The sequence below is a fragment of the Haliotis cracherodii genome, unplaced genomic scaffold (genome assembly GCF_022045235.1).
Source record: "Haliotis cracherodii isolate W230 unplaced genomic scaffold, xgHalCrac1.p SCAF_12, whole genome shotgun sequence".
Lineage (NCBI taxonomy): Eukaryota > Metazoa > Mollusca > Gastropoda > Lepetellida > Haliotidae > Haliotis > Haliotis cracherodii.
Window position 1 is genome coordinate 38364878 of NW_027266267.1, and position 21451 is coordinate 38386328.

At 35.9% G+C, this 21451-nt stretch overlaps 1 protein-coding gene across 1 annotated transcript in view; it reads left to right on the top strand.

Moving 5' to 3' along the window:
* The first annotated feature begins 571 nt into the window (after positions 1–571).
* The window catches only part of LOC139457869 (uncharacterized), a 30429-nt gene continuing 9549 nt past the window's right edge, over positions 572–21451 (top strand). The window contains exon 1 of the mRNA XM_071239218.1: positions 572–1294. Within this exon, the coding sequence (XP_071095319.1) occupies positions 989–1294 (306 nt within the window). The 5' untranslated portion in view covers positions 572–988. The remainder of the gene's footprint in view (positions 1295–21451) is intronic.

Below are 21451 nucleotides of genomic sequence, written 5' to 3' on the forward strand. Positions count from 1 at the left end.
TATACCAAACGTTAACGCCTGGCGCCCAGGTAAAAACAAAAACATTTCGGCTCAGAGTCAGTACACTGTGTCTGTGTGGGGAATCCGTGTTGAACTGTGGCATGTTATCTCTGCAGGTTTGCGCTATAAAATTGGCAGTAGTCAGGACTGGTAAAAGCAGCCAGGGTACTAGGGTCTTTCAATCGTTGGTGACAATTCCTGATTAGCCTTGGGGTAATGAATTTTGGTTTGTCAGCACTATCTTCGTGCACTTGAATTCCAATGACGAAATTTAGCAGGAGATATGAGTGTGTCATTAGTTCTCAATCCGAACTCAACAGCTAAACAAACGCTATATCACTGAGAAATTATGCGAATGCACAGTTCAATAGAATTGCAATCGATTTTTCTATCTGTTAATTTTCTCGTGTCGTTTGGTACGAAAGAACACCGTTTATTAAATATAACGCTCGCATTGTTTGCAAGCTTGTTGGCTCCCGCAATTCGCTTCCTCCTATCAGACGTTCAAACGTAGCATCTCATATGACAACCAAGTGAAAATGAGTTATATTGATCCTTTGACAATGGATCATGTAGCTAGCACAGAATCGGAGTGAATTTGTTGACGGTATTACTTCCTCGATCAATTCTTACTTATTTTCTTACGAGAAAGAGACCTAAGAAATCCCATTGTAGACTGGTATATTTGGAAACTAATTGCCAAGTCATTTTGTTCTAGAAGTGACGCAAAACATCCATTACTGTTGTTAAAAGGGACGGTCTTTCAGTTGAAACCTAACACAGCAAGCTCACAAAGAGATGTTCCACTGAGGAGTTGTACATGGATTTCAATAACTGCGGACGGGTAGTTGGACATAATATCTGTCAGCAACTGTAGGACCTGCCTCCAACTTTACAGATGAAGAATGAGATGGGATAAAGGTATTGCTTTGTTCAACTTGCATTAACACCTCTAGCTTATCCATCTCGTTTCTCAGAATACAGGAAAATGAATTTTAGTATTTTTACCGTAGTCCTAATTCTGACCTGTGGAGGATTAGGCATTTGTGACGCTTGCTTCAACACAACTTCTGTTGTGGAGGTAGATGCGCATATGGAACATTATGTATTTAGGAAAGTAAGGTCATCGTCTCTCTATTCCTGTGCATCAGAATGTCTGATGTCTTCAGTCTGCATGTCCTTCAACTTTGAAACCAGGATCCGCATCTGTGATCTCAACAGCAACAGCAGTGACCAGGTGGCCGTCACAACGCGGCCAGGTTTTCTCTTCAGTGACATCAACCACTGGCCTAAGGTACTGTTATAGTATAGTATATTGTTATTTTTCGTTTAGAGCACTTACTGACTCTTGTCTTTTGTACATGTGCAACCACAGTACAGGTATCTCTCATCACATACTTAAACTATTTTTAAGTCAATATTTATGTATCATTAGTGTACAACTTGATTTAGTCACGATATGGGTGAAATATTGCCGATATGACTATAAATCTGAACTCAATCACTCACTCAAACTATCTACCTTACTTTTGTATTGGCTTTAAATGTACGATTAATGTACTATCATTGGAGGTAAATGTCGACTCTCGCCATTCAATCCCTAAAGTCAACTGTACCTGTGTTGGATTATCAAAGCATGAGTGATCTTAGGGTAGCTGGGGTTACCGCATTTCTAGGGTTGCTTGCAGACAAACTCAATTAACCGATTTAACCAGTGTTAATCAATACTAACTTCAAACACAATCTGTCTTAAAGACATAATGCAAAATGGCAGCCAGGAAGAGACACACTATAGCCTGATGAAATAATATAGCACAATCCCATTAAGGGTTCACAAGTGTTTCATTGATGAACAGTGATGGTTTCTGGGATCGCACACAACTGCTCTCAGTTTTAACAACAGAAGTCGTTCACTGGACATGCTGGATGTTCTTAATAATAATGTCTTGAGGGTAAAATGGTTTGTCAAATAATTATCCTGTCTCACACCATGCCAAAATAGCCCATATCAAAGATGTTTAATGTGGCCTTGACATATTTTACCAACATGAAAGAACATTGAATGAACATTGTAGGTAAAGTAAAGTATTGAAGAACAAAATTCAAGTGTGGAACACCAACTTGACCTGCCAAATCAATATCAAGGTTACATTATTGATGCAAGTATTGATATCAACAGTAGAAATAAACCTAATTACCTTTATCGATGACGTCACTGCTCCCCAGAGGTTCACAAGAGATGGGCAACTTTAATCCCCCAATGGATCTTTTGAATAAAATGAGATCAGGTGTAGAAAGCTTCTTTGTTCCAGTAGTTTTTGAGGAGAGGATGTTTACGAAGGACGCAACTTGCTTGACAAACAGACCATGACATTTAAGCACAATTTCAGTCAGGTGAGCATATAACCAAGGTTCTTGGCAATGAATTTTACGCCTGAAGTGGGCCTGTACAATGAGGAGGGCATATAATCAGGGGGGATATATATTTACCATCATGTCCGTCCGTCCGTCCGTATTTCGTTTTTGGAGCATAATTTGACAATCTTGAAATTTGTTCTTCCAAAATTGGTATATGTATTAACCAGGGACTGACGATTTGTCGTTTAGATATTTCTCTAAATTTGATTTTCCCTGTTTACATGAAAACAAGTTTGACTCAGCTGAGATGGAGCTAGGTTTCCGTAGCAGAACTAAATAAAAATCCTCAAAGCCTTTCATCCAAACTTGATACATGTATTAATCAGGGGCTGAAGTGATGCCTTTTGCTATTTAGGAATTTGATAAAAAGTTATTTCCTGTTTCCATGGCAACAAGTTTGAATATCACTCTGTTCATAGAAGTGTGTTTGTCCGGACCATATCTCTAATAGTAATAGGTATTCTTTCCTGAAACTTTGTTCAAGCACAGACCAGGTTGTGCCTTTCGCTCTTGAGTTTGTAAAAGATTTTGTACTTGTTTCCTTTCCCATGTCAACAATTTGAATTTGTCTATGTTCATCGTAGTGTGTTTGTCCGGAACGAAAATATAATACGCATACTTTCATGACACTGTGCACACACAAAGACCAGATTGTCAAGTGGTGTAAAGTCAAATCAAGTCTTTTATGTGTACAATTTGTTTGTCTGTTTGTTTCTTTGTTTGTTTCTTTGTTTGTTGTTTAACGCTACACTGAGCAATATTCCAGTTATATTACGGCGGTATGTAAATGACCACTGGCCCATATATAGATAAAGTGCGTATGTACATATTCCAATGGTACATGAAGTCATAAGCTACTTATATCATAGTACAAATTCTAGTGTTCGCAAAACTTTGTCTCACCTCATAACTTTGACATAAAAATTTACATGAGTTTCTAAATAACCTTACATTGTTCGAAGTCAAAAGCGTTCTAATTTATATATATTCCGATTGTGACGACACATTTCAGGCTGATAGAGGTGTCTTATGTTTTTATAGGAGATACATATTTAGAGATAAAATGATATTTATCTTCTGTCCCTAGATCACAAAGAGGACATACACCTAAACTTAAATCAATCCCCGACCATCTCCCTTCGTTAACTTTCAACCGTAAATGGCGACTATGCTTGTCGTAAAAGTCGACTAACGGGATCGGATTGTCAGACTCGCTGACTTGGTTGATGCATGTCATCGATCCCAATTGCGTGGGTCGATGCTCATGATATATCAATCACTGGATTGTCTGGTCCAGACGTTATTATTTACAGACCGACGTCATACAGCTGGAATATAGCTGAGTGCGGCGTTAAACAATCCTTTTCACTACTAAGGGGCAGGTAGCTCCTCAATGCAAAAACTTTTTCTTGACTAATACGTTTACTTAAGAAGTTGAGGTGGTGAGGTGAAATGTGAAAAAACGTTGCGTTCAAGGTTATTGCGCTAATGTGTGTGTGTGTGTGTGAGAGAGAGAGAGAGAGAGAGAGAGAGAGAGAGAGAGAGAGAGAGAGAGAGAGAGAGACATGGATATAGATATAGACAAAACAAATGTATTATTGTCAGGGTTCATTTTTATCGCAAGTGTGAATCAGCACTCGTAAAACATCTAGTTTGTCCAAGCGCATTACATATATATATATATATATATAGCCATGTGGCTTCATTATCTTAATTACTTATTACCTGTACAATAGTCAGCCGCGTATTCAGTAAACAAAGAGCTGTATCTCCTTTATAGTACACAGGTTGGTCTGAGCACGGTTAGTGACTTTCTAATCTCTATTTAATCTCTGAATAATGCAAACCTATTAACGAACAAGCACTTGTTTGTCAGATATGCTGCTTTAAGGCTGTAATTGTGTTGCTCTTGTCTACCCATGATATCCTTAATCACAAGTCAACAGGCTAGAATCCCATTGACTCCTAAATGGACTATTGGGTTCAGAAACGTTAGCGTTGTAGACCCTCTATTTTGTATTTCCTTGGGCATTCATCTCATAAGATTGTGTCATGCATGGTAAAGTAAATAACAATCAATATACTTCTATTATATTAGTCTGCCTACGTGAAAATAACATGCTGAAGTTTTATGCACTAGCGCACACGCTACACCTCATGAGTCAGGGCAAATAATGCATAGTGTCTTGTCCTGAAGTTGGTGGAATCAAATGCCATAAACACTGTCAACTATGATATTCAGAGTAAGAAGCAGGGCAAAACTTAACAACCGTGTCTATTATGCAAAGTATCATTGATTTCTACCAACTTGTTGTACGCTGTTGTACACTGTGGACTGACTGACTGAAGTTGCGAGAGAGGTCATTTCTTGGACATCGAACATGCCATCATTTCTATTGTGGGGGTGACAGGTTATAGAAAAGGGTTTTAAAATGCTAAACGAATATATTTCTACAACAAACTTTTTGAATTAACATTCTATTATAAATTTAACATGTGTAAGTGTTATTAGTTAGTTAGCAATTACCCCCAGTAAACAATAATAACATCAAAATAAATGCCTCTCCACCTCAAACTTGGATGTGTCAGAACTTGACCTACAACATGGTTACTCACACCTCGCAGCTGTCAATGGCTGACATTCTTGTGTTTACATTCTCCATTGCGCCGTAAGCAGGATGACAACCCCGATCTATGATGTGCTTCAACATTAACCAGTAGATTTACTGGGAATGATCGAGCCTGCTGGTACAATATGATTACCAATGGAACTGAGTACGACTGAACAGCCGCTTTTTAGCCTGCAGACGAGCCGGACATTTTGTACACGAGGTAGGGCCTATCTCAGAATCTGCCTGGTGTGACCTGTCAATTTCAAGATTTCATGGATTCCAAAGCCAGAGTGTGAATGGAATGACACATAGTGGGTCGTGTATGATTTTCTTAATTGTGCGTGTTCTTAAATTAATTTCTTCAAGTTTGACTTCAATGATGTTGGGACATTGTTTTCGTGGATTTTCGAATGGACAAGTGTTTTCTGAGTGATGGAATTTCAAATCCAAATCCTTACGATGGTAGTTGACTGAGATAGAAGCGAGTATCGATCACAAAAAGTTTTGTAAACGACAGGTTGTGATGAATAAAGTTTATTCAATCAATTTTTATAATGTTCTATTTTACTTTCATTGTCGGTTGTTTCAATGTGGAAATAGCTTAAATTGTTCCAATCTTGTCACCATAGAACATTTCCCTAACAGTTTCATGAACATTTCATCTGTATGCTCAAGATATGCCTTCGTTAAATCTTTTAATGTCATCATGAAAGCAGCCAACGCCAAAAACATCCGATGTCAAACTACCGTATTTCCTCTATTTGACGCTTTGCCGTCTGTTAATTTCGCGAGGGCCCTTGCCTCGGCGTGTATAAGACACCTGGCTGGTATTAGAGACCCAGCATGTATTAGAGGAAATATAGATACGTTTTACAGTGGGGTGATCGATCGGCAGCCATTTTCTATGAATCGATATGTAGGCTATCTATGCATTCATACGCACGTTTTTGTTGAAAAGGCTTAATATTTTTGAAAGGGGTTTCCGTAGCAAATAGGAACGTTGTTGAAACGTTATAACCGACACCAACGATGCTTAAGAGTACCGTTGTCACAACAAAACATTCCTTTTACAGCTAATACGAAAAACTGTCGTTTGTCCACTGCACATCTGCGTTTAAGTTGACGATGAATTTTATTTATCTGGAATACATTCGTTTAGGCAAACCACAGTGATGTAATCGGGTCTGGACCAGACACTCCAGTGATCGATATCATGAGCATCGATCAACGCAGTAGGGATGGATGACATGCTTCAACCAAGTCAGTGAGCCTCTTACGCACAGGAACTCGTTATTGGTCAGTAAATAAAAATATAGACCCCTATATTTAAGTAGAGAAAAGGAGCGTCACTCGCCATCTTGCCGGTTTGTTTACATTCGATAACCAAGGCGATTGTTTTATTATACGCTTATTGACAAGCGCATTTCTGGCCTTAGATTGATCAATAGTACATTTCAACACATGTACAAGTCATCTACATTCAATTAATGTCCCTTACTTACCGAAATATCGACAGTTTATTTCGCGAGCTGGGAAAATGTTACCAACCCCGAGCGGAAGTAGATTTCAAACGCGGGCAGAATCGAGCGAGCCACCTGATTGGCTGAAAATACGCAGCCCCCCCCCCATTAGAGAAATTAGCGCGAAATTTGAAGACAGTTATCTGCAGTGACAGCAAAATCTAAAAAATGACATCAGATAATTTATTCAAATGGTAAATATTTATTATTAATATGTTTTTCATTTTATAATATACTTGTCATCTAAAGCTTATCTATTATTAGCTGGAGAATTTTAAACTTTCCATTACTATATTAATATTATAGGCACATTTTCATGTGTATTGCCTGTGCCTGGTGACATTATGAATACTGGTCATGCTGATTGAAAATGAATAAAGTGAACATTTCAAGTTATTATTTATCATGACTGCAAAAAGTAATTAATTTTTTTGAGAATAATAAGTAAATTACAACATTACTTGATCATATGAATATCACAAACACACCCAAATCTCATGATGTGCCACTGTAATATACGAAATTCTGATTTTTTACTAATGGCAGCTATATTGCAATGTTACAATAATTCAATTTTCAGTTATGTAAAGTTCTTGAAACATTCTCATAGTTTACATGAAAGGTATGTTGAAGATAGCAAAAGTACTTTTGAAATTTTGTGACAATTTTGGTCACAGATCAAAAGTGTTTGTCGGAAAATATATAAAAAATGCTTTTCCAAATATCACCACAACCAGGCACCGAAAACCTGGTGATTGGACAAAAAACATCACGGTTTACCGTGGCATCAATGTGAGATCTGAACAGACACAAAACATTGAATTTGCTGCAATATCTGATAACATTCCAAAAGACTATTTTGACTGTATAACTGTTGGAAGGCAGACAGGTTTATCCTGTAATGGGAACATGATATATTTACAAGTGAGATTTTCTACTGATGGGCATGTACATCTTTCCTTCAGTGGTACAGTAATAAATGACACTTTTGGTATTCAGTATATACATTACGACTCAAAATACCGTAACTCATTCTTTTCAACACTGAATATAACAAGATACTGTCAGGGCATATCTCCTAACAGAATATCAGATGAGAAAGAAAATATTGTTCTTCAGCAATATTTTGAGAAGGAAACCATTGCATACTCTGCTAACTGTTTGAAAGTATTATCTTTGAATTGTTTAAAGTCAACAGTAACATGTCAGAACTGTAGATTCCATTTCTCCTCAGTCTCTCCGTAATTTCCTTGATAAGAACCGTTATTCCTGTGCCAGCCTCGCCAGATTAGAGTGTTGTGTCCATCTTTGATCAAATTCCATGCAAACACCTGTTCTTCAGTCAAAGTTATCATTTTGAACCCACGTTGGTTGCACATGTGTTGTTGTTTTCAAGCTGACTTGACATAAGTATGTCAGGTGGCTCGCTCGATTCTCCCCGCGTTTGAAATCTACTTCCGCTCGGGGTTGGTAACATTTTCCCAGCTCGCGAAATAAACTGTCGATATTTCGGTAAGTAAGGGACATTAATCGAATGTAGATGACTTGTACATGTGTCGAAATGTACTATTGATCAATTTACGGCCAGAATTGCGCTTGTCAATAAGCGTATAATATAAAAAAAATCGCTGTGGATATGGAATGTAAACAAACCGGCAAGATGGCGATGACGCTCCTTTTCTCTACTTACATATAGGGGGTATATATTTTAATTTAGTGACCAATAACGAGTTCCTGTGCTCTTACGACAAGCATAGTCGCCTTTTACGGCAAGCATGGGTTGCTGAAGACCTATTCTATTCATATGAAACCTGTATCTAGAAATTGTATTTATGATGTGCTCTTTGCTGTAAAGTTGTCATGGCCGTTTTGGTTGTCTCAAACAGCAAACCTTTGGCATCAATGGTGTTTTTTCAGAGGTGTAATCAGGTTCCAAGGGTGGCCTTGAAGTAAAATTGATCGCTTAGCACACTGCAGACTCGAGTTCCATTCCAAATGTGTATCTGACTCATTCCCGAGACGTAATTACATTCATCTGCTAATTGCGGATATTCTTAGGAAGCAACCAAATTTGAATTGCAGAGAAATGTGGGCTTAATCCTATGTATTTAAAATTAAGCGAAATGTATGTCATATTGATTGTGTGCAATATATCGATAGTTTCAGAAAGTCGTTGTACCGCCACAATCAGAAATGAGAAAGAATTATTGTATGGAGTATGTTCATTACTGTATGAGTGTGTTGTAAACTGTGGAGAGGACGTGACTTGAAGCTATGTTACAACCCTTAATGTAAAAATTACTCTTAACGTAAAAAGAAATACATTAAGGATTGCGGGTTAAGTCTTGTTATAACCCTTAGTGTAAAAGTTAGAGTTAAGTTAAAGTTGTTAGAACTTTAGATGTAAAAAATACTCTTCGTGTAAAAAAATTACATGTAGGGTTGAAGTGATAGATAACATTTTTTTTAAATTAAGGGTTATCAATAATGTATATCAATAATGAAATAATACTTATCGAACTTACTGTTTTACAAGGTTATTTAGCGATACTCTTCAAGGTAACCTAATTTCCTTTACTATCCTAATACCATTACGACGGAACGGAGGACAAAGAAGATGAGACAAAGTCGGAGATGGTGGTGGGTTGTTGGAATGGTCAATTAACAGTGTTTTAGAAACAAAATAATGGACATTTTGAAGTAGTATAACGGATATGACAATTGAGCATCTACAAGAACCATACGACAGGAATTCTAATGCAATGATGTTTTGTTTAATAAACACACCCTGTCGGTTTCCAAAGTGCCATGTCGAGTCATAAATAGCCACTTGAAGTTATATAGTTTTCGGATATGAAGTCTATACCTTTTCTATCGCAGTTTACTATATCCTGTAGTAAGACCATTGAAAACAGCTAAAAGGAACATTAGGTATACGACCTATAGAGTATTTCATGTCAGTTTCGATATTCTGGGGGAGCGGACATAAGTTTACCGCGGAACTTCGTACCAGGTGAGCTGTAAATGCCATCTTTCGACATATGAATAAATCGTATTGGATTGTGAAATAGATTTCGCATGACGCATGACGAACGCCGTACAAAGACGGATGGCAATCCGTTACATGAGCCGTTCGGACATGTATGCATGTATGCATAGAAAGTAAGCTGACTGGAACTGTCCTATTAGGAATTAATGAAGGCATGTCGTACAGTGTCCATAGCTACACCTACGTACACATCTGAAAGAAATTGATGTAGTAATTAAGATGTCAATAAAAAAATGAAATGACGAAGTAATAAAATGCAATAATTCCGTCGAAATGAGAAAAAAAACCGATTGCGATGTGCCCAACTACATGTTGAAGTGGCCACGTGTACGATGTTTAACAAAAATCAATTAGTTTAGGAGGAATCGTCCGGAAAGTTATTTTCTGCGGACAGATTGACACACAGGCGGACACGCTGATTTCATTATACACCCTCACTTCTTTGCGGGGAAATGATATTCACGAGGGTTTTCAATAGGAATTTATGAATAGATGATTACTTATTTGAGACCTGTAACTTACAAAATGGCGACTGTGAGACCATCTATGATTTCTGAATGAGGTTATATAACTGGATGTTGTGCTGATCATCTGAGAGCACTTATTAGTATGGAAAAATAGTCTTAAATAGGGTTAACTATCTAAATTTCGACCAGACAGAGGACTCCAATCCGTTGCTATTGAAATAAATTGTGCTTTGTGTGCCAACTTATATCTAAATATCTTTTAACGAAGTCTAACAACTAAGTTTCGATCAATCAGATGCCGTGGTTACATTGCCATAACGGTAAGAAAACCTTTCATGTTGAGTCCTGAAATACATTGTACCTAAATAGCAAATTGGAACAAAAATCGATCAATCAGCTCTGCAGATGCCGCTTTCCGTTGCCGTGGAAAGAAGGTAGTAAGGTAAATAAAGTTATATTGCATGGTGTCCCTAGTGGCTGGTAAACAAAAAAGATGTATTCTGGCACTAATTTAATTTTCTATTGACTACGTTTCATATAAAGCAACAATGTCATGTTCAGCTACAAAAAGAAACAAAGCCAGTATCGGACAGTTTGGTTAAATCTTCTATATTCCTTGCAATGTAAGATATGCTTTTGCCTGTTGAATCGCTATAACAGCCCTGGCCACCCCGTTATTTCCCTGAGGCCGAGTTAACCTTCGACCTTTTTTTATATTCTTTTTTATTCCCATCATTTTAAATACAAAGTATACATGGAACATGTTACATTGAGATCAGCATGGTATATATTCAAATCGCCTTGTTGTACATTCAGTAGTTTGTTTCTCTGGTACATCTGGTAGATCTACATATAATGTTTCTATACAGAGTAACAGACAAATTGTAATATTAAATCATATCTTGGTATTCTTGAATAATGTGTGGAATGAAGACCAAAAAGAGAAATATTTAGCTTGTTTACAATTTGAGAAGGCAATAGATCTTGTAGATCTCATAATATTTAATTATTTCCCACGTTACTTGTTTAAAAAGTAGAATTGATTTTTTTCTCATTTGTTCAGAAATTATAAATTTTGCAATTAAAAATATAATATTTAATGAGTTATTGTTTTTCCCTTTAAATCCAAATAAAAGATTTTGGTTTTTACAATCAATACTTCCTTCCACTGTTGTCCCTAACCAATCTTTCAAATCCTCCCAAATATGAATTGTATATTGACATTCACAAAACATATGAATAATGGTTTCTGGGCAAGTTTTACAAAGAGTACATGTGGGAGAATCTTCATAACCAATCTTAAATAAATAACTATTTGTTGCAAGAATATAATGTAGTATCTTAAGGTGAAACCAAATTAGGCTTACACTTTGTGTACATCTGTAAACCATCAAATTATATATTTCCGACTCTTCATTACTAAAATGTTTTTGTAAAACATTTTCCCACCTAAGCAAACCATGGGTTTTTACGAAATTTGGTTGTAGAAGTGTGTTATAAAAGTTTTTACTTCCGCCTTTACAATTAATTATGAGTGATACATTGAAGGGTAATATAGGTCGTAAATATATTCCCGTATAATTATATAAATTGTTGGTTTTACAATATTGATGGACAGCACTTAATAAACCTTGATATGTAAGAAGATCAGTTTCAATTTTGTATGCTTCCACAAATTCTTCATAGGTATATATTTCCCCGCTATCCTTCAATAAATCACAAATAAAATTTAACCCTTTACAGAACCAATTTCTATAAAATACCGGTTTTCCCCCAATCATAATATTGTTATTATACCATAGAGATTGGCTTATAAATTCAATTTTGGTCTTTATTTTATTCATTCCCAGGTATCGCGACCATGCCTCCAAAACATCTTTCCAAAATGAATTTACAACATTTGGGAATGTAAGTATTAATGTACATAGCATCTGCCATCCATAATAATCTGTTTCTATTCGGTATACAATAAGAAACTAAAGTTGACCACTTGGACTGACTATACAGTAATCTCTACACCCATACTATTTTTTGTGCTACTATAACATCTTTTATAATGGGTACTTTAATTCCTCCATATGTTTTTGGTAATGAAATATTGCTTCTCTTGATTTTGTCTGGTTTACCCTTCAATACAAATCTAAAACATTTTCTTTTTTAAATTTCAATAGTTTCGACTGAAGGATTTGGCGGTGCTGTGAATAAAGGATTTAGTTTTGACAATAGAAGGGATTTAAAAACTACATATATGCCTATTGGTGTCAAACTTCTTGCTGACCATTGATTCATTTCCTTTTCAATTTTTTCCAGTTTTTCCTCTCCATCCACTAATTTTTCCAGGTCCACATCAAAATTTATTCCTAACAATTTAAATTTTGTACTTGTCCAATCTAACTTCCATTCTTTACATAGTTTATACCGTGGTCTCTTTTTGGATCCAATCCATATTATTTTGGTCTGTAATTACCTTTAATCCTGAAAATCTAGCAAAAAACTGAAATGTATTCATTACTGCATAGAGGCCGTTTTCTGTACCATCTAAACTTAGAGTAGTATCATCAGCAAATTGACCTAAGATATGTTCTACATTTCCCATTTGAATTCCCTTAATCTTTTTGTTGCTCCTAATCATAAATGCCAATATTTCAGCACATCTAATAAATGCATATGGTGATAACGTATCGCCCTGACGACAACCTCTAGTTAGTTTAATGAAAGAACTTGTAAAACCATTTACTAGAACACTTGATTCCATACCATTAAAACATATTTTAACCCACTGTTGTATATTTGGTCCAAATTTTAAAAATTCTAAAACATCTAAAATAAAATTTCTATCCACTGAATCGAATGCTTTTTCAAAGTCTATGAGTAATAATAGACCAGGAATTTGGTATGTATCAGTATAATGCATTAAATCATATATAAGCCTCGTCACTTCTCCAATATATCTTCCAGGAACAAAACCTTTTTGGTCTTCATATATAATTTGGGGTAATACTTTTTTAAATCTATTTGCAATTTTTGCTGATGCTAATTTATATGAGGTATTCAAAAGTGATATTGGTCTCCAGTTTTTTAGAAATAATTTAGATTTGTTTTCTTTAGGCAAACATGAAATCAATCCTTGTTTTTTGTGATATTGATAAAGATACATTTCTGTATCCAAAATTAAGAGAATTTATTAGATATTTACCAATGTCAATTCAAAAGAAATTTTCATATTTTTAATGCTACAAGAGCTTCCTCATAAGATATTTCTCCTTCTAAATCTAATGATATATTTGTGGCTAGTCTTGGAATATTTATCTCAGTGAAAAACTATTCTAAATTAATTTGTGTACATTCTTCACTGGAATATAATTTTTGATAAAATAATTTTGTTTCTTCCAATATCTCATTTTGTTTTTTAATTACTGTTCCATCACTTTTTATCAGTTCACTAAAAGATTTATCTAAAAAAATTCCATGTTCTAAATGCAGAAAATATTTACTGGGTTTTTCCCCATACTCTATCCATTTTGCTTTTGACCTGACGAATAATCCCTGTGTCTTAAGTTTATATATACCCTGCCTTTCTGCTTTTAGTTCATCTATGGTGCTCAATATTTTGGTCTTTTCCGCTTCTAATTCTACATTATCTATTTTTCTTTCCAGATCATACAGTTTAGTTTCTTATTCTTTTTCTCTAGCAATAGTTTTTTGTTTTTTGTGGATGAATAATATATTGACTCTCCTCTATGAGCAAGTAATATGGTTTCCCATAATAACTGATCATTAATCACATACCTTTTACCTTCCAAATATGTTTTATCCTCATATTGGTTAAAGGTAAACTTTATTAATTTCTTTATTTGTTCAACATATTCCTTATCGTACAACAAAGAATTATTAAATTTCCAATACCCTTTTCCTCTTTCCATATCTGATAAATTAAATGTCATCGAAATCAAAGAATGATCAGAGTTTAAACTTGGACTAATATCACATTTAATAAATGAATACTGAAAGTTTTGTGAGATTAAAAAATAATCTAAGCGGGCCTGTTTAATTGGATTTGGCTGACGCCATGTAAAACGCTTTATATTTGGATTAGATTCCCTCCATGGATCTTTCAGATCCAACAGATCGATAATTTCTAAAACAACCTTTCTGGATTTAGGATTATTTATATGTTTATAATTAAATGTATCCAAATCTATATCTTGTATTAAATTCCAATCTCCACATAAAATTACTCTGTCCCCTTCAAATTCAGTTATAATTTCTTTTATTTTTTCAAAAAATTCTGGTTTATCCAAATTTGGCCCATAAATATTAATTAGTGTGTATACATAGCTATGTATTTCTATATTTAAGGCAACATAATTTCCTTCATCCTTATCAAATAATACTTTGGTAACTTTGAACTCAAAATTATTATTAAATAAAATTGCTGTCCCTCTTGCATTACTTTTAAAAGGGGCAGTATAACATTCTTTATACCCCCCATTGCTGCTTTATTATTTGTTCTTGATCCGCTGTGAAATGAACATCTTGTGGACAATAAATTTGTGCTTTTTTACTTCTTAAAAATTTAAATATTTGTTTTCTCTTAAACGCACATCCTAGGGGTCTACAGTTTAATGACATCACAGTTAATTTATTTTTCCTCATAATCAAATTTACTCATATCTATATATTGTACTGAATATACTTTATTAAATATTGTAAAGACTATCATCACATCAAGTTTGCACATGTAGACCCTATATTGAAAAGGGTGGGATTTTTTATACAGAAAACAAAATTCATATAACTGTATCAAAATTATACTTAAAACGACTTCCATTTGGAATCATTGTTCGCAACAACCCAGCTTTATGAAATAATGTTCATATATATGCCTCTTTGTACAATATTATTCAGAGTACCTGGCCATATATAATTTTCATATAAAGAAAAAGAAGAGAAAAAAATAAAAATAAAAAATTAAAATACGTTTTGTATATAAACGCTTCAAAACAAAAAACTGTCCCAAATCCGCTATGAATGACTGGGGTTAATCCAGACCTCACTTCCTATTATCATGGCTATAACAACATATGTAATTGTTTATATTATTTGTACAATATTTTGTATACCCGATCATATCACACATAATCTCATGATAATTAAATACTATAGATCAGGTCGAAGTCTTTTTTACATCCCTGTACAATTACAATACGATTCCATAAGTATCAGGAGTTTCCTTATCAAAAGATTCTAATCATTACTCACATCACCATGATCACACATAAGCCTATGTTCATAGCTACAGCACTCCTCTTTGCCCCATTAACATGAAATTCAAAATAGACATTTGTGATCCCTACAGTCTCTATTAATATAATTTGTAAATAGTCTATACAACAGTACTGTAGCCAGGTATACGCAGTGTGATTAAAAGCAAATAGACAACCTTCAAGTGATCAAGACCTTGACTAAAACTTCAATTGTTTTTCTTTTAAAATTACATCACCTGAGTATTACAGACATCGTAAATTATATCTTCTCAATATATAATCAAATCATGTGTTTAATCATTTTAAGGGTCATATTTCAAAACTATAAAAAAGTTCTATCATGTCTTATAGATCTAACAAAGAGATCTACATATTGTCTCTTAGCACACATCTTCAGACTTTCGTTCACAGTTCTGTTAATAAAGAATAGAGGTAATAATGGAAATATACCTCTCTCTAAAAATAAGGCTTCGACCTTGACGGCAGCACCCGCTCCTGGTCCACAGCTTACGATGTTCCACTTGAGTCGTGATGTGATGTTCATCGCCTTACAGAGTAGTAGCTGGCACGTTCTCAATAACGAGGCGGCTGTTCTTATAATAGCCCGAGATCTGAGCAAAGTCAGTTTCTCATGCTGTCGCTTATTACGAATAATTACAAGAAACCGAGCAAAAACAATCAATAATGTGAAAATAGCAAAAAGTAGCCTTTATTTCTAATCAAACTTTGTTTTTAAGAATCTTTTATAATTACGGGCGATATGTACAATATTAAGCCTTAATGTAAAAGAAATATTTTTTACATTAAGGGTTGTGGGTTGTTACTCTTAATGTAAGAGTTAACACGTAACCCTTAATGTATTTCTTTTTACATTAAGAGTAATTTTTACATTACGGGAATGTTTCAAGATACAGCGGCGGGTGCTGATGAAATTCACTATCAGCTCTTTAAGCATTCAACCATGTCACGAAACCCTTTAGTTATATTTGATCAAAGGTGGACTTCAGAGAACGTTCCTCCTTCTTGTCATGATGCAATTGTTGTCCCTATATCAAAACTAACTATTGACCGTCCTATCTCTTTGACCAGCTGCATCTGTAAAACCATGGAACGTATGGTAAATAATAAATTAGTTTGGTATTTGGAAACAAATAATCTAATTTCAAGTATTCGATGTGGTTCCCCAAAATCAAAGAACTGTCGACTATTTAGTACGATCCTTTGTTAAAAATGCTATTGTAAAGAAGCACCATTAAGTTAAACCCCAATTAGGTTACACCTACTTGGGCTGACAGTCCAGCCATGACGAAGCTGAGCCACAGTCAGCATACCAATGAATATTTGATGAAAGGTGAGGTACCTCCGTTTTGTGTCCCTTGAATCGAGGGAATGTTGATTCTTCTCTCAGAAGGGATAATAACTATAACTCAACGTCTTCAAATGATCTTTTTAAAAATATCAATGCTCGTTCCATTCTCGACTTTTTAAAAGAAATAGAATGGTTTGATACATTATGAATGCTTTAATTGTGTTTGAAAATTAGTGGGATGGTGTCACCAACTGAGATTATTGAAGGCGTTGGGTTAAAGTAGTGTAAAATTATTGTCCCACTGACAGTGGCGATTGTGTCTATCTTAGTTGCAGTATATAACATTGACTGCTGTTTTTATTCCTTGTTTCTGTTTTTTTAAAAATATCGGTTAGCATTCCATATAATCACTGGTGTTTAAAGTAATGGCATAAACCCTGCTTGGGTATCATGCAGGAAGCAGAAGTCCCGTTTATCCCCAGTAAGGTAGTCCTGCTTTGGATGCAAGTGGTCTATAGCCTTGTTTTAATATATTTAACCCATCTATTGAACATTTATTTGTTTTAATTTTGACCTGGTTTTTCTTATACTTAATCTATGATATTTGCCCTACTGTTTCACTTGCTTTGTCGACAGGTATATAAATATTACTAACTTTACGTTAGATCCTTAGTTCCTTATATTACCGTATATATCTTTTGAACTTAGGAGGCACATCTCTACATAATAGTTATCCTGGAAAAATACACCTAATGGATTAAACATCCTGCTTGTTGATTGGACACAATCGAAATAAGCCTTTTTATGTCGGTTTTTGCTAACAATACGCTTTTGCCAAATTTCTGGACCACCAATTGTATCAGAGACTGAGGCACACTTATCATTAACATAATCATTGACTGGTGTACCCTCTCGATATAACAAATGGTGAATAAACCGATTTTCTCCTGGTTCTTTCTTTGGAATAAGGACGGCAGCTGCTGACACCCTAGAGTTTGGTATTGGTGGGCAACTAAATGGCCCTGCCATCCTTCCTGATGTAATATATTTCTGTAATCTTGGCTTGACTACTTCTGGTAGCTGTGAACATGATTTCAAGTTGTGGGAATAGCATGATTCCCTTTGACCTGTATAAGTAATTTACACTTAAACCAAACCAAGACCCCCCGCCATAGGTATTCAGACATATCTCGGTCTGGGTAATCTGTTAACAAGGCCGCCAAAAAGTCTAGGTTGACTGGACATTCATGATCATGCAAAATTAGGTTGCTTTTCCGTTTGTTGGGTTTACATTTGCTAAATTTAACCTATTCTTTTAAAGGCGGGAAGGGTGAGGCTTACTGCAACTGGTACAAACATGTGCACATCTGCAAACACTACGGACCCATTGAAGTCATAGCATGGAAGCTGGCATGTAGTGCTTAACATGTTGCCTTGGCCTTGCTTGTAGTGTGGATTGATACTACCACTTGATGACGAGTTGCAAGCATAAGCCAGAGTTCATGATTGATGACAGGTCATGGTTCGTGCTGGTTGTTTGGGGGGCGAAGTCGAAACTCCCGATCACAGGAACACCAACTATAACCCATCATCCTGTTAGCTGTCATGCGTACAATAATATTGTATTTTAGCATTTGCTGGGTGTTGCCCCTAAATTTCGATTGTGTTGATTATTGGATAATTGCGTCCTATGACCTCAATACCACATGCAATTGTGCATTGAACCTCAAGAGTCTTCACCGTCAAGCATATATTGCTTGACTGTGTGGACTTTGCAATCGCAAGGGATTCACATTATGAAAGTGTAAATCTACAAGATCTCTTTTCCCGTGTCAGAGGGCATCTCATTATAAATTACTTGAAAGAAATTGGTCTGTATAATAAATTTTAAATATGTATATGAATAATTAAATGCTTGTTTTTAACTTTGGTGTGATGCTACTGTAAACAGACATTATTAAAGGCTCTGTCAAGGAGGTTAAAGTACCGTAAAAATATTGCCCCCCTGCGTGACACGTAATCCTAATCAATGTAACTATCATCAACCAGTGTTTTTTAAGCCAACTCATTGATGAGTATTTTCTAATATTGGCCAGTATTGTGCACAACCACCAGTGGCTAACGTGATCATGCAGGAAGCAGAGGTACTGTAAGTCCCCATGATCTCCCAGTGAGGTGGCCTAGCTTTGGTTACTGGTGGCCTATAGCCCGTGTTTTAAAACTGTATATATAATATTGTTATGCTCAAATATGTTTCAGGAATTGTTTCTAAATATAGTATGGTAAAATATGTTTTACAACTTGTTTTTAAACAAAACTTTGCATTAATGGCAAAATTGTAAATATATTAACTTGGTCTCGTCGCTATATGGCTGAAATAATGCCGATGCGACGTTAAATTTTAACTCACTCACTCAAGAGTCTAACTGGTTACTAGCCTTGTCTCCTGTCTGAGCCCTTTTAGTTAAGATCCCTTTAACGGCATACTCATTTTATATATTTTTTCCTTGATATTTTGAACTTCAAGTACACTGGACCCTAAGCCCTAAGTTATCTTAAGAGAGTACGATAGGCTTAGGAGCAAATAACATCTTGAAATCATGCACACCAAGCCCCTGTGACTGACATGTCAGTTGCCATAGCAACCGCATTCCTGTCACGGCTACCAACTGCCGTTGTAAAACTGTATTTCTAGACCCTCATTTGTAAAAATTATATATATATATATATTCTGAACATCACCCAACCTGTAAAAAAGCGTGCATGTCATTGTGTTGTTCACGGTGCCTATTCAATTCCAGCAGATTGTGTATGGATAATAATTCATTACCCTGAGTTTACTTAGAAAGTGATTGATGTGGTTGCTGTACAATAACGAGCCAATGCTGGTTATGCAACTCAGTTATGTATCGAACCATTTTTGTCAATACAGTAATCTTCCATTTAACTATGAAAAAACATTTAGGAGCGTCTTTACAATCTTTTTCACAACATAGAAACGATGACGATATTCACGCACTGCTATCACTGTTCACAGTGACTTGAATGCTGTTTCAATTAATGACCTGCGTAATAATAGTAAAATGGCGGCCAAATGTCGGATGACTCTTGATTTCTATGCAAAAATTTGGGAAACAATGTTCCTTCATGTGGGGATGGCGGTTAGAAACTAATTCAAAACATACACTTCCTCTTTGCCATTCTCATATTATTTGTTAGCAGCGTTGTGGTCACCCATCAACCCGATTTCCAACATTTCGAACAGATTCCGCCTTAAAGTTTCCACCCTATTGATCACTGATACATCTAGTACACACAGTTGTACATCTTCCCGAGGCAAAGGAGTTCACTGACTATAAAAGTCCAGTTTCCACCCTATTGATCACTGATGCATCTAGTACACACAGTTGTACATCTTCCCGAGGTAAAGGAGTTCACTGACTATAATAGTCCAGTTTTCACCGTATTGATCACTGATACATCTAGTATACACAGTTGTACATCTTCCCGAGGCAAAGGCGTTCACTGACTATAAAAGTCCAGTTTCCACCCTATTGATCACTGATACATCTAGTATACACAGTTGTACATCTTCCCGAGGCAAAGGAGTTCACTGACTATAAAAGTCCAGTTTCCACCCTATTGATCACTGATACATCTAGTACACACAGTTGTACATCTTCCCGAGGCAAAGGAGTTCACTGACTATAAAAGTCCAGTTTCCACCCTATTGATCACTGATACATCTAGTACACACAGTTGTACATCTTCCCGAGGTAAAGGAGTTCACTGACTATAAAAGTCTAGTTTCCACCCTATTGATCACTGATACATCTAGTATACACAGTTGTACATCTTCCCGAGGCAAAGGCGTTCACTGACTATAAAAGTCCAGTTTCCACCCTATTGATCACTGATACATCTAGTACACACAGTTGTACATCTTCCCGAGGTAAAGGAGTTCACTGACTATAAAAGTCCAGTTTCCACCCTTGCCGAAACAGGCTGGTATTATGGAGTTACGTTTTGTCTGGGCCAACGAGTCTATCCATAGTCAAATCAAAATCGCGCACCGAAATCGAAATCCGGTTCGTAAACTGTCGTGCAGATTTCGATCAATTGCAGGATTTGCAAAGAATGTGCATCGCCAATTCATGTCAGCAGATATTTTCCAAATCCGTTTATGTTTTTAATCACCTGAGCACCTTCATGCGATGACGCGATGTAAGACCCGTTTTATCACAATATAGATCTTGATTATCGATCAGATCGTCCTGACTGGGCGCCACCTTTTAGTGTGAAGCAAACGCAAGTGATACGAGAGGTGGAATCTGATTGGTCCATACATTATATGTAACATTATAAGGCCAAGATGTTCACTTCCGGAAGAAAGCATGAAAATTTGTACATAGGGGTTTTAGAGTATGCAGAATCCGATTTTAAGGGGATCCACGCTGGCAAACCAATGGTTCCCACTCAAAATTGAGAATTTCAAGATGGCCGCCATCTGTATTACAAATTTCGATATATGGCCGTAACTATGGATCTATTTGACATGGAAACATGATCTTGGTGGCAAATTATAGGTTTTTCGGGAACAAGGAATGCAATAAAATAGTTTAAAATAGTGAATGAAGCTAGGAAGCAACTGTTCTCATACGGTAATCGGAAGTTGGAGAACATCCCGCCGTCATGTGCAGCAGTCTACAACATGTCAATGGAGCGGCTTACCAAGCCGGACACATCTGGGGACAGGCTCTAAAGGCCAGTCCTATTCTTCCAAGTCATTCCGAGTGGGGATGGAAACTG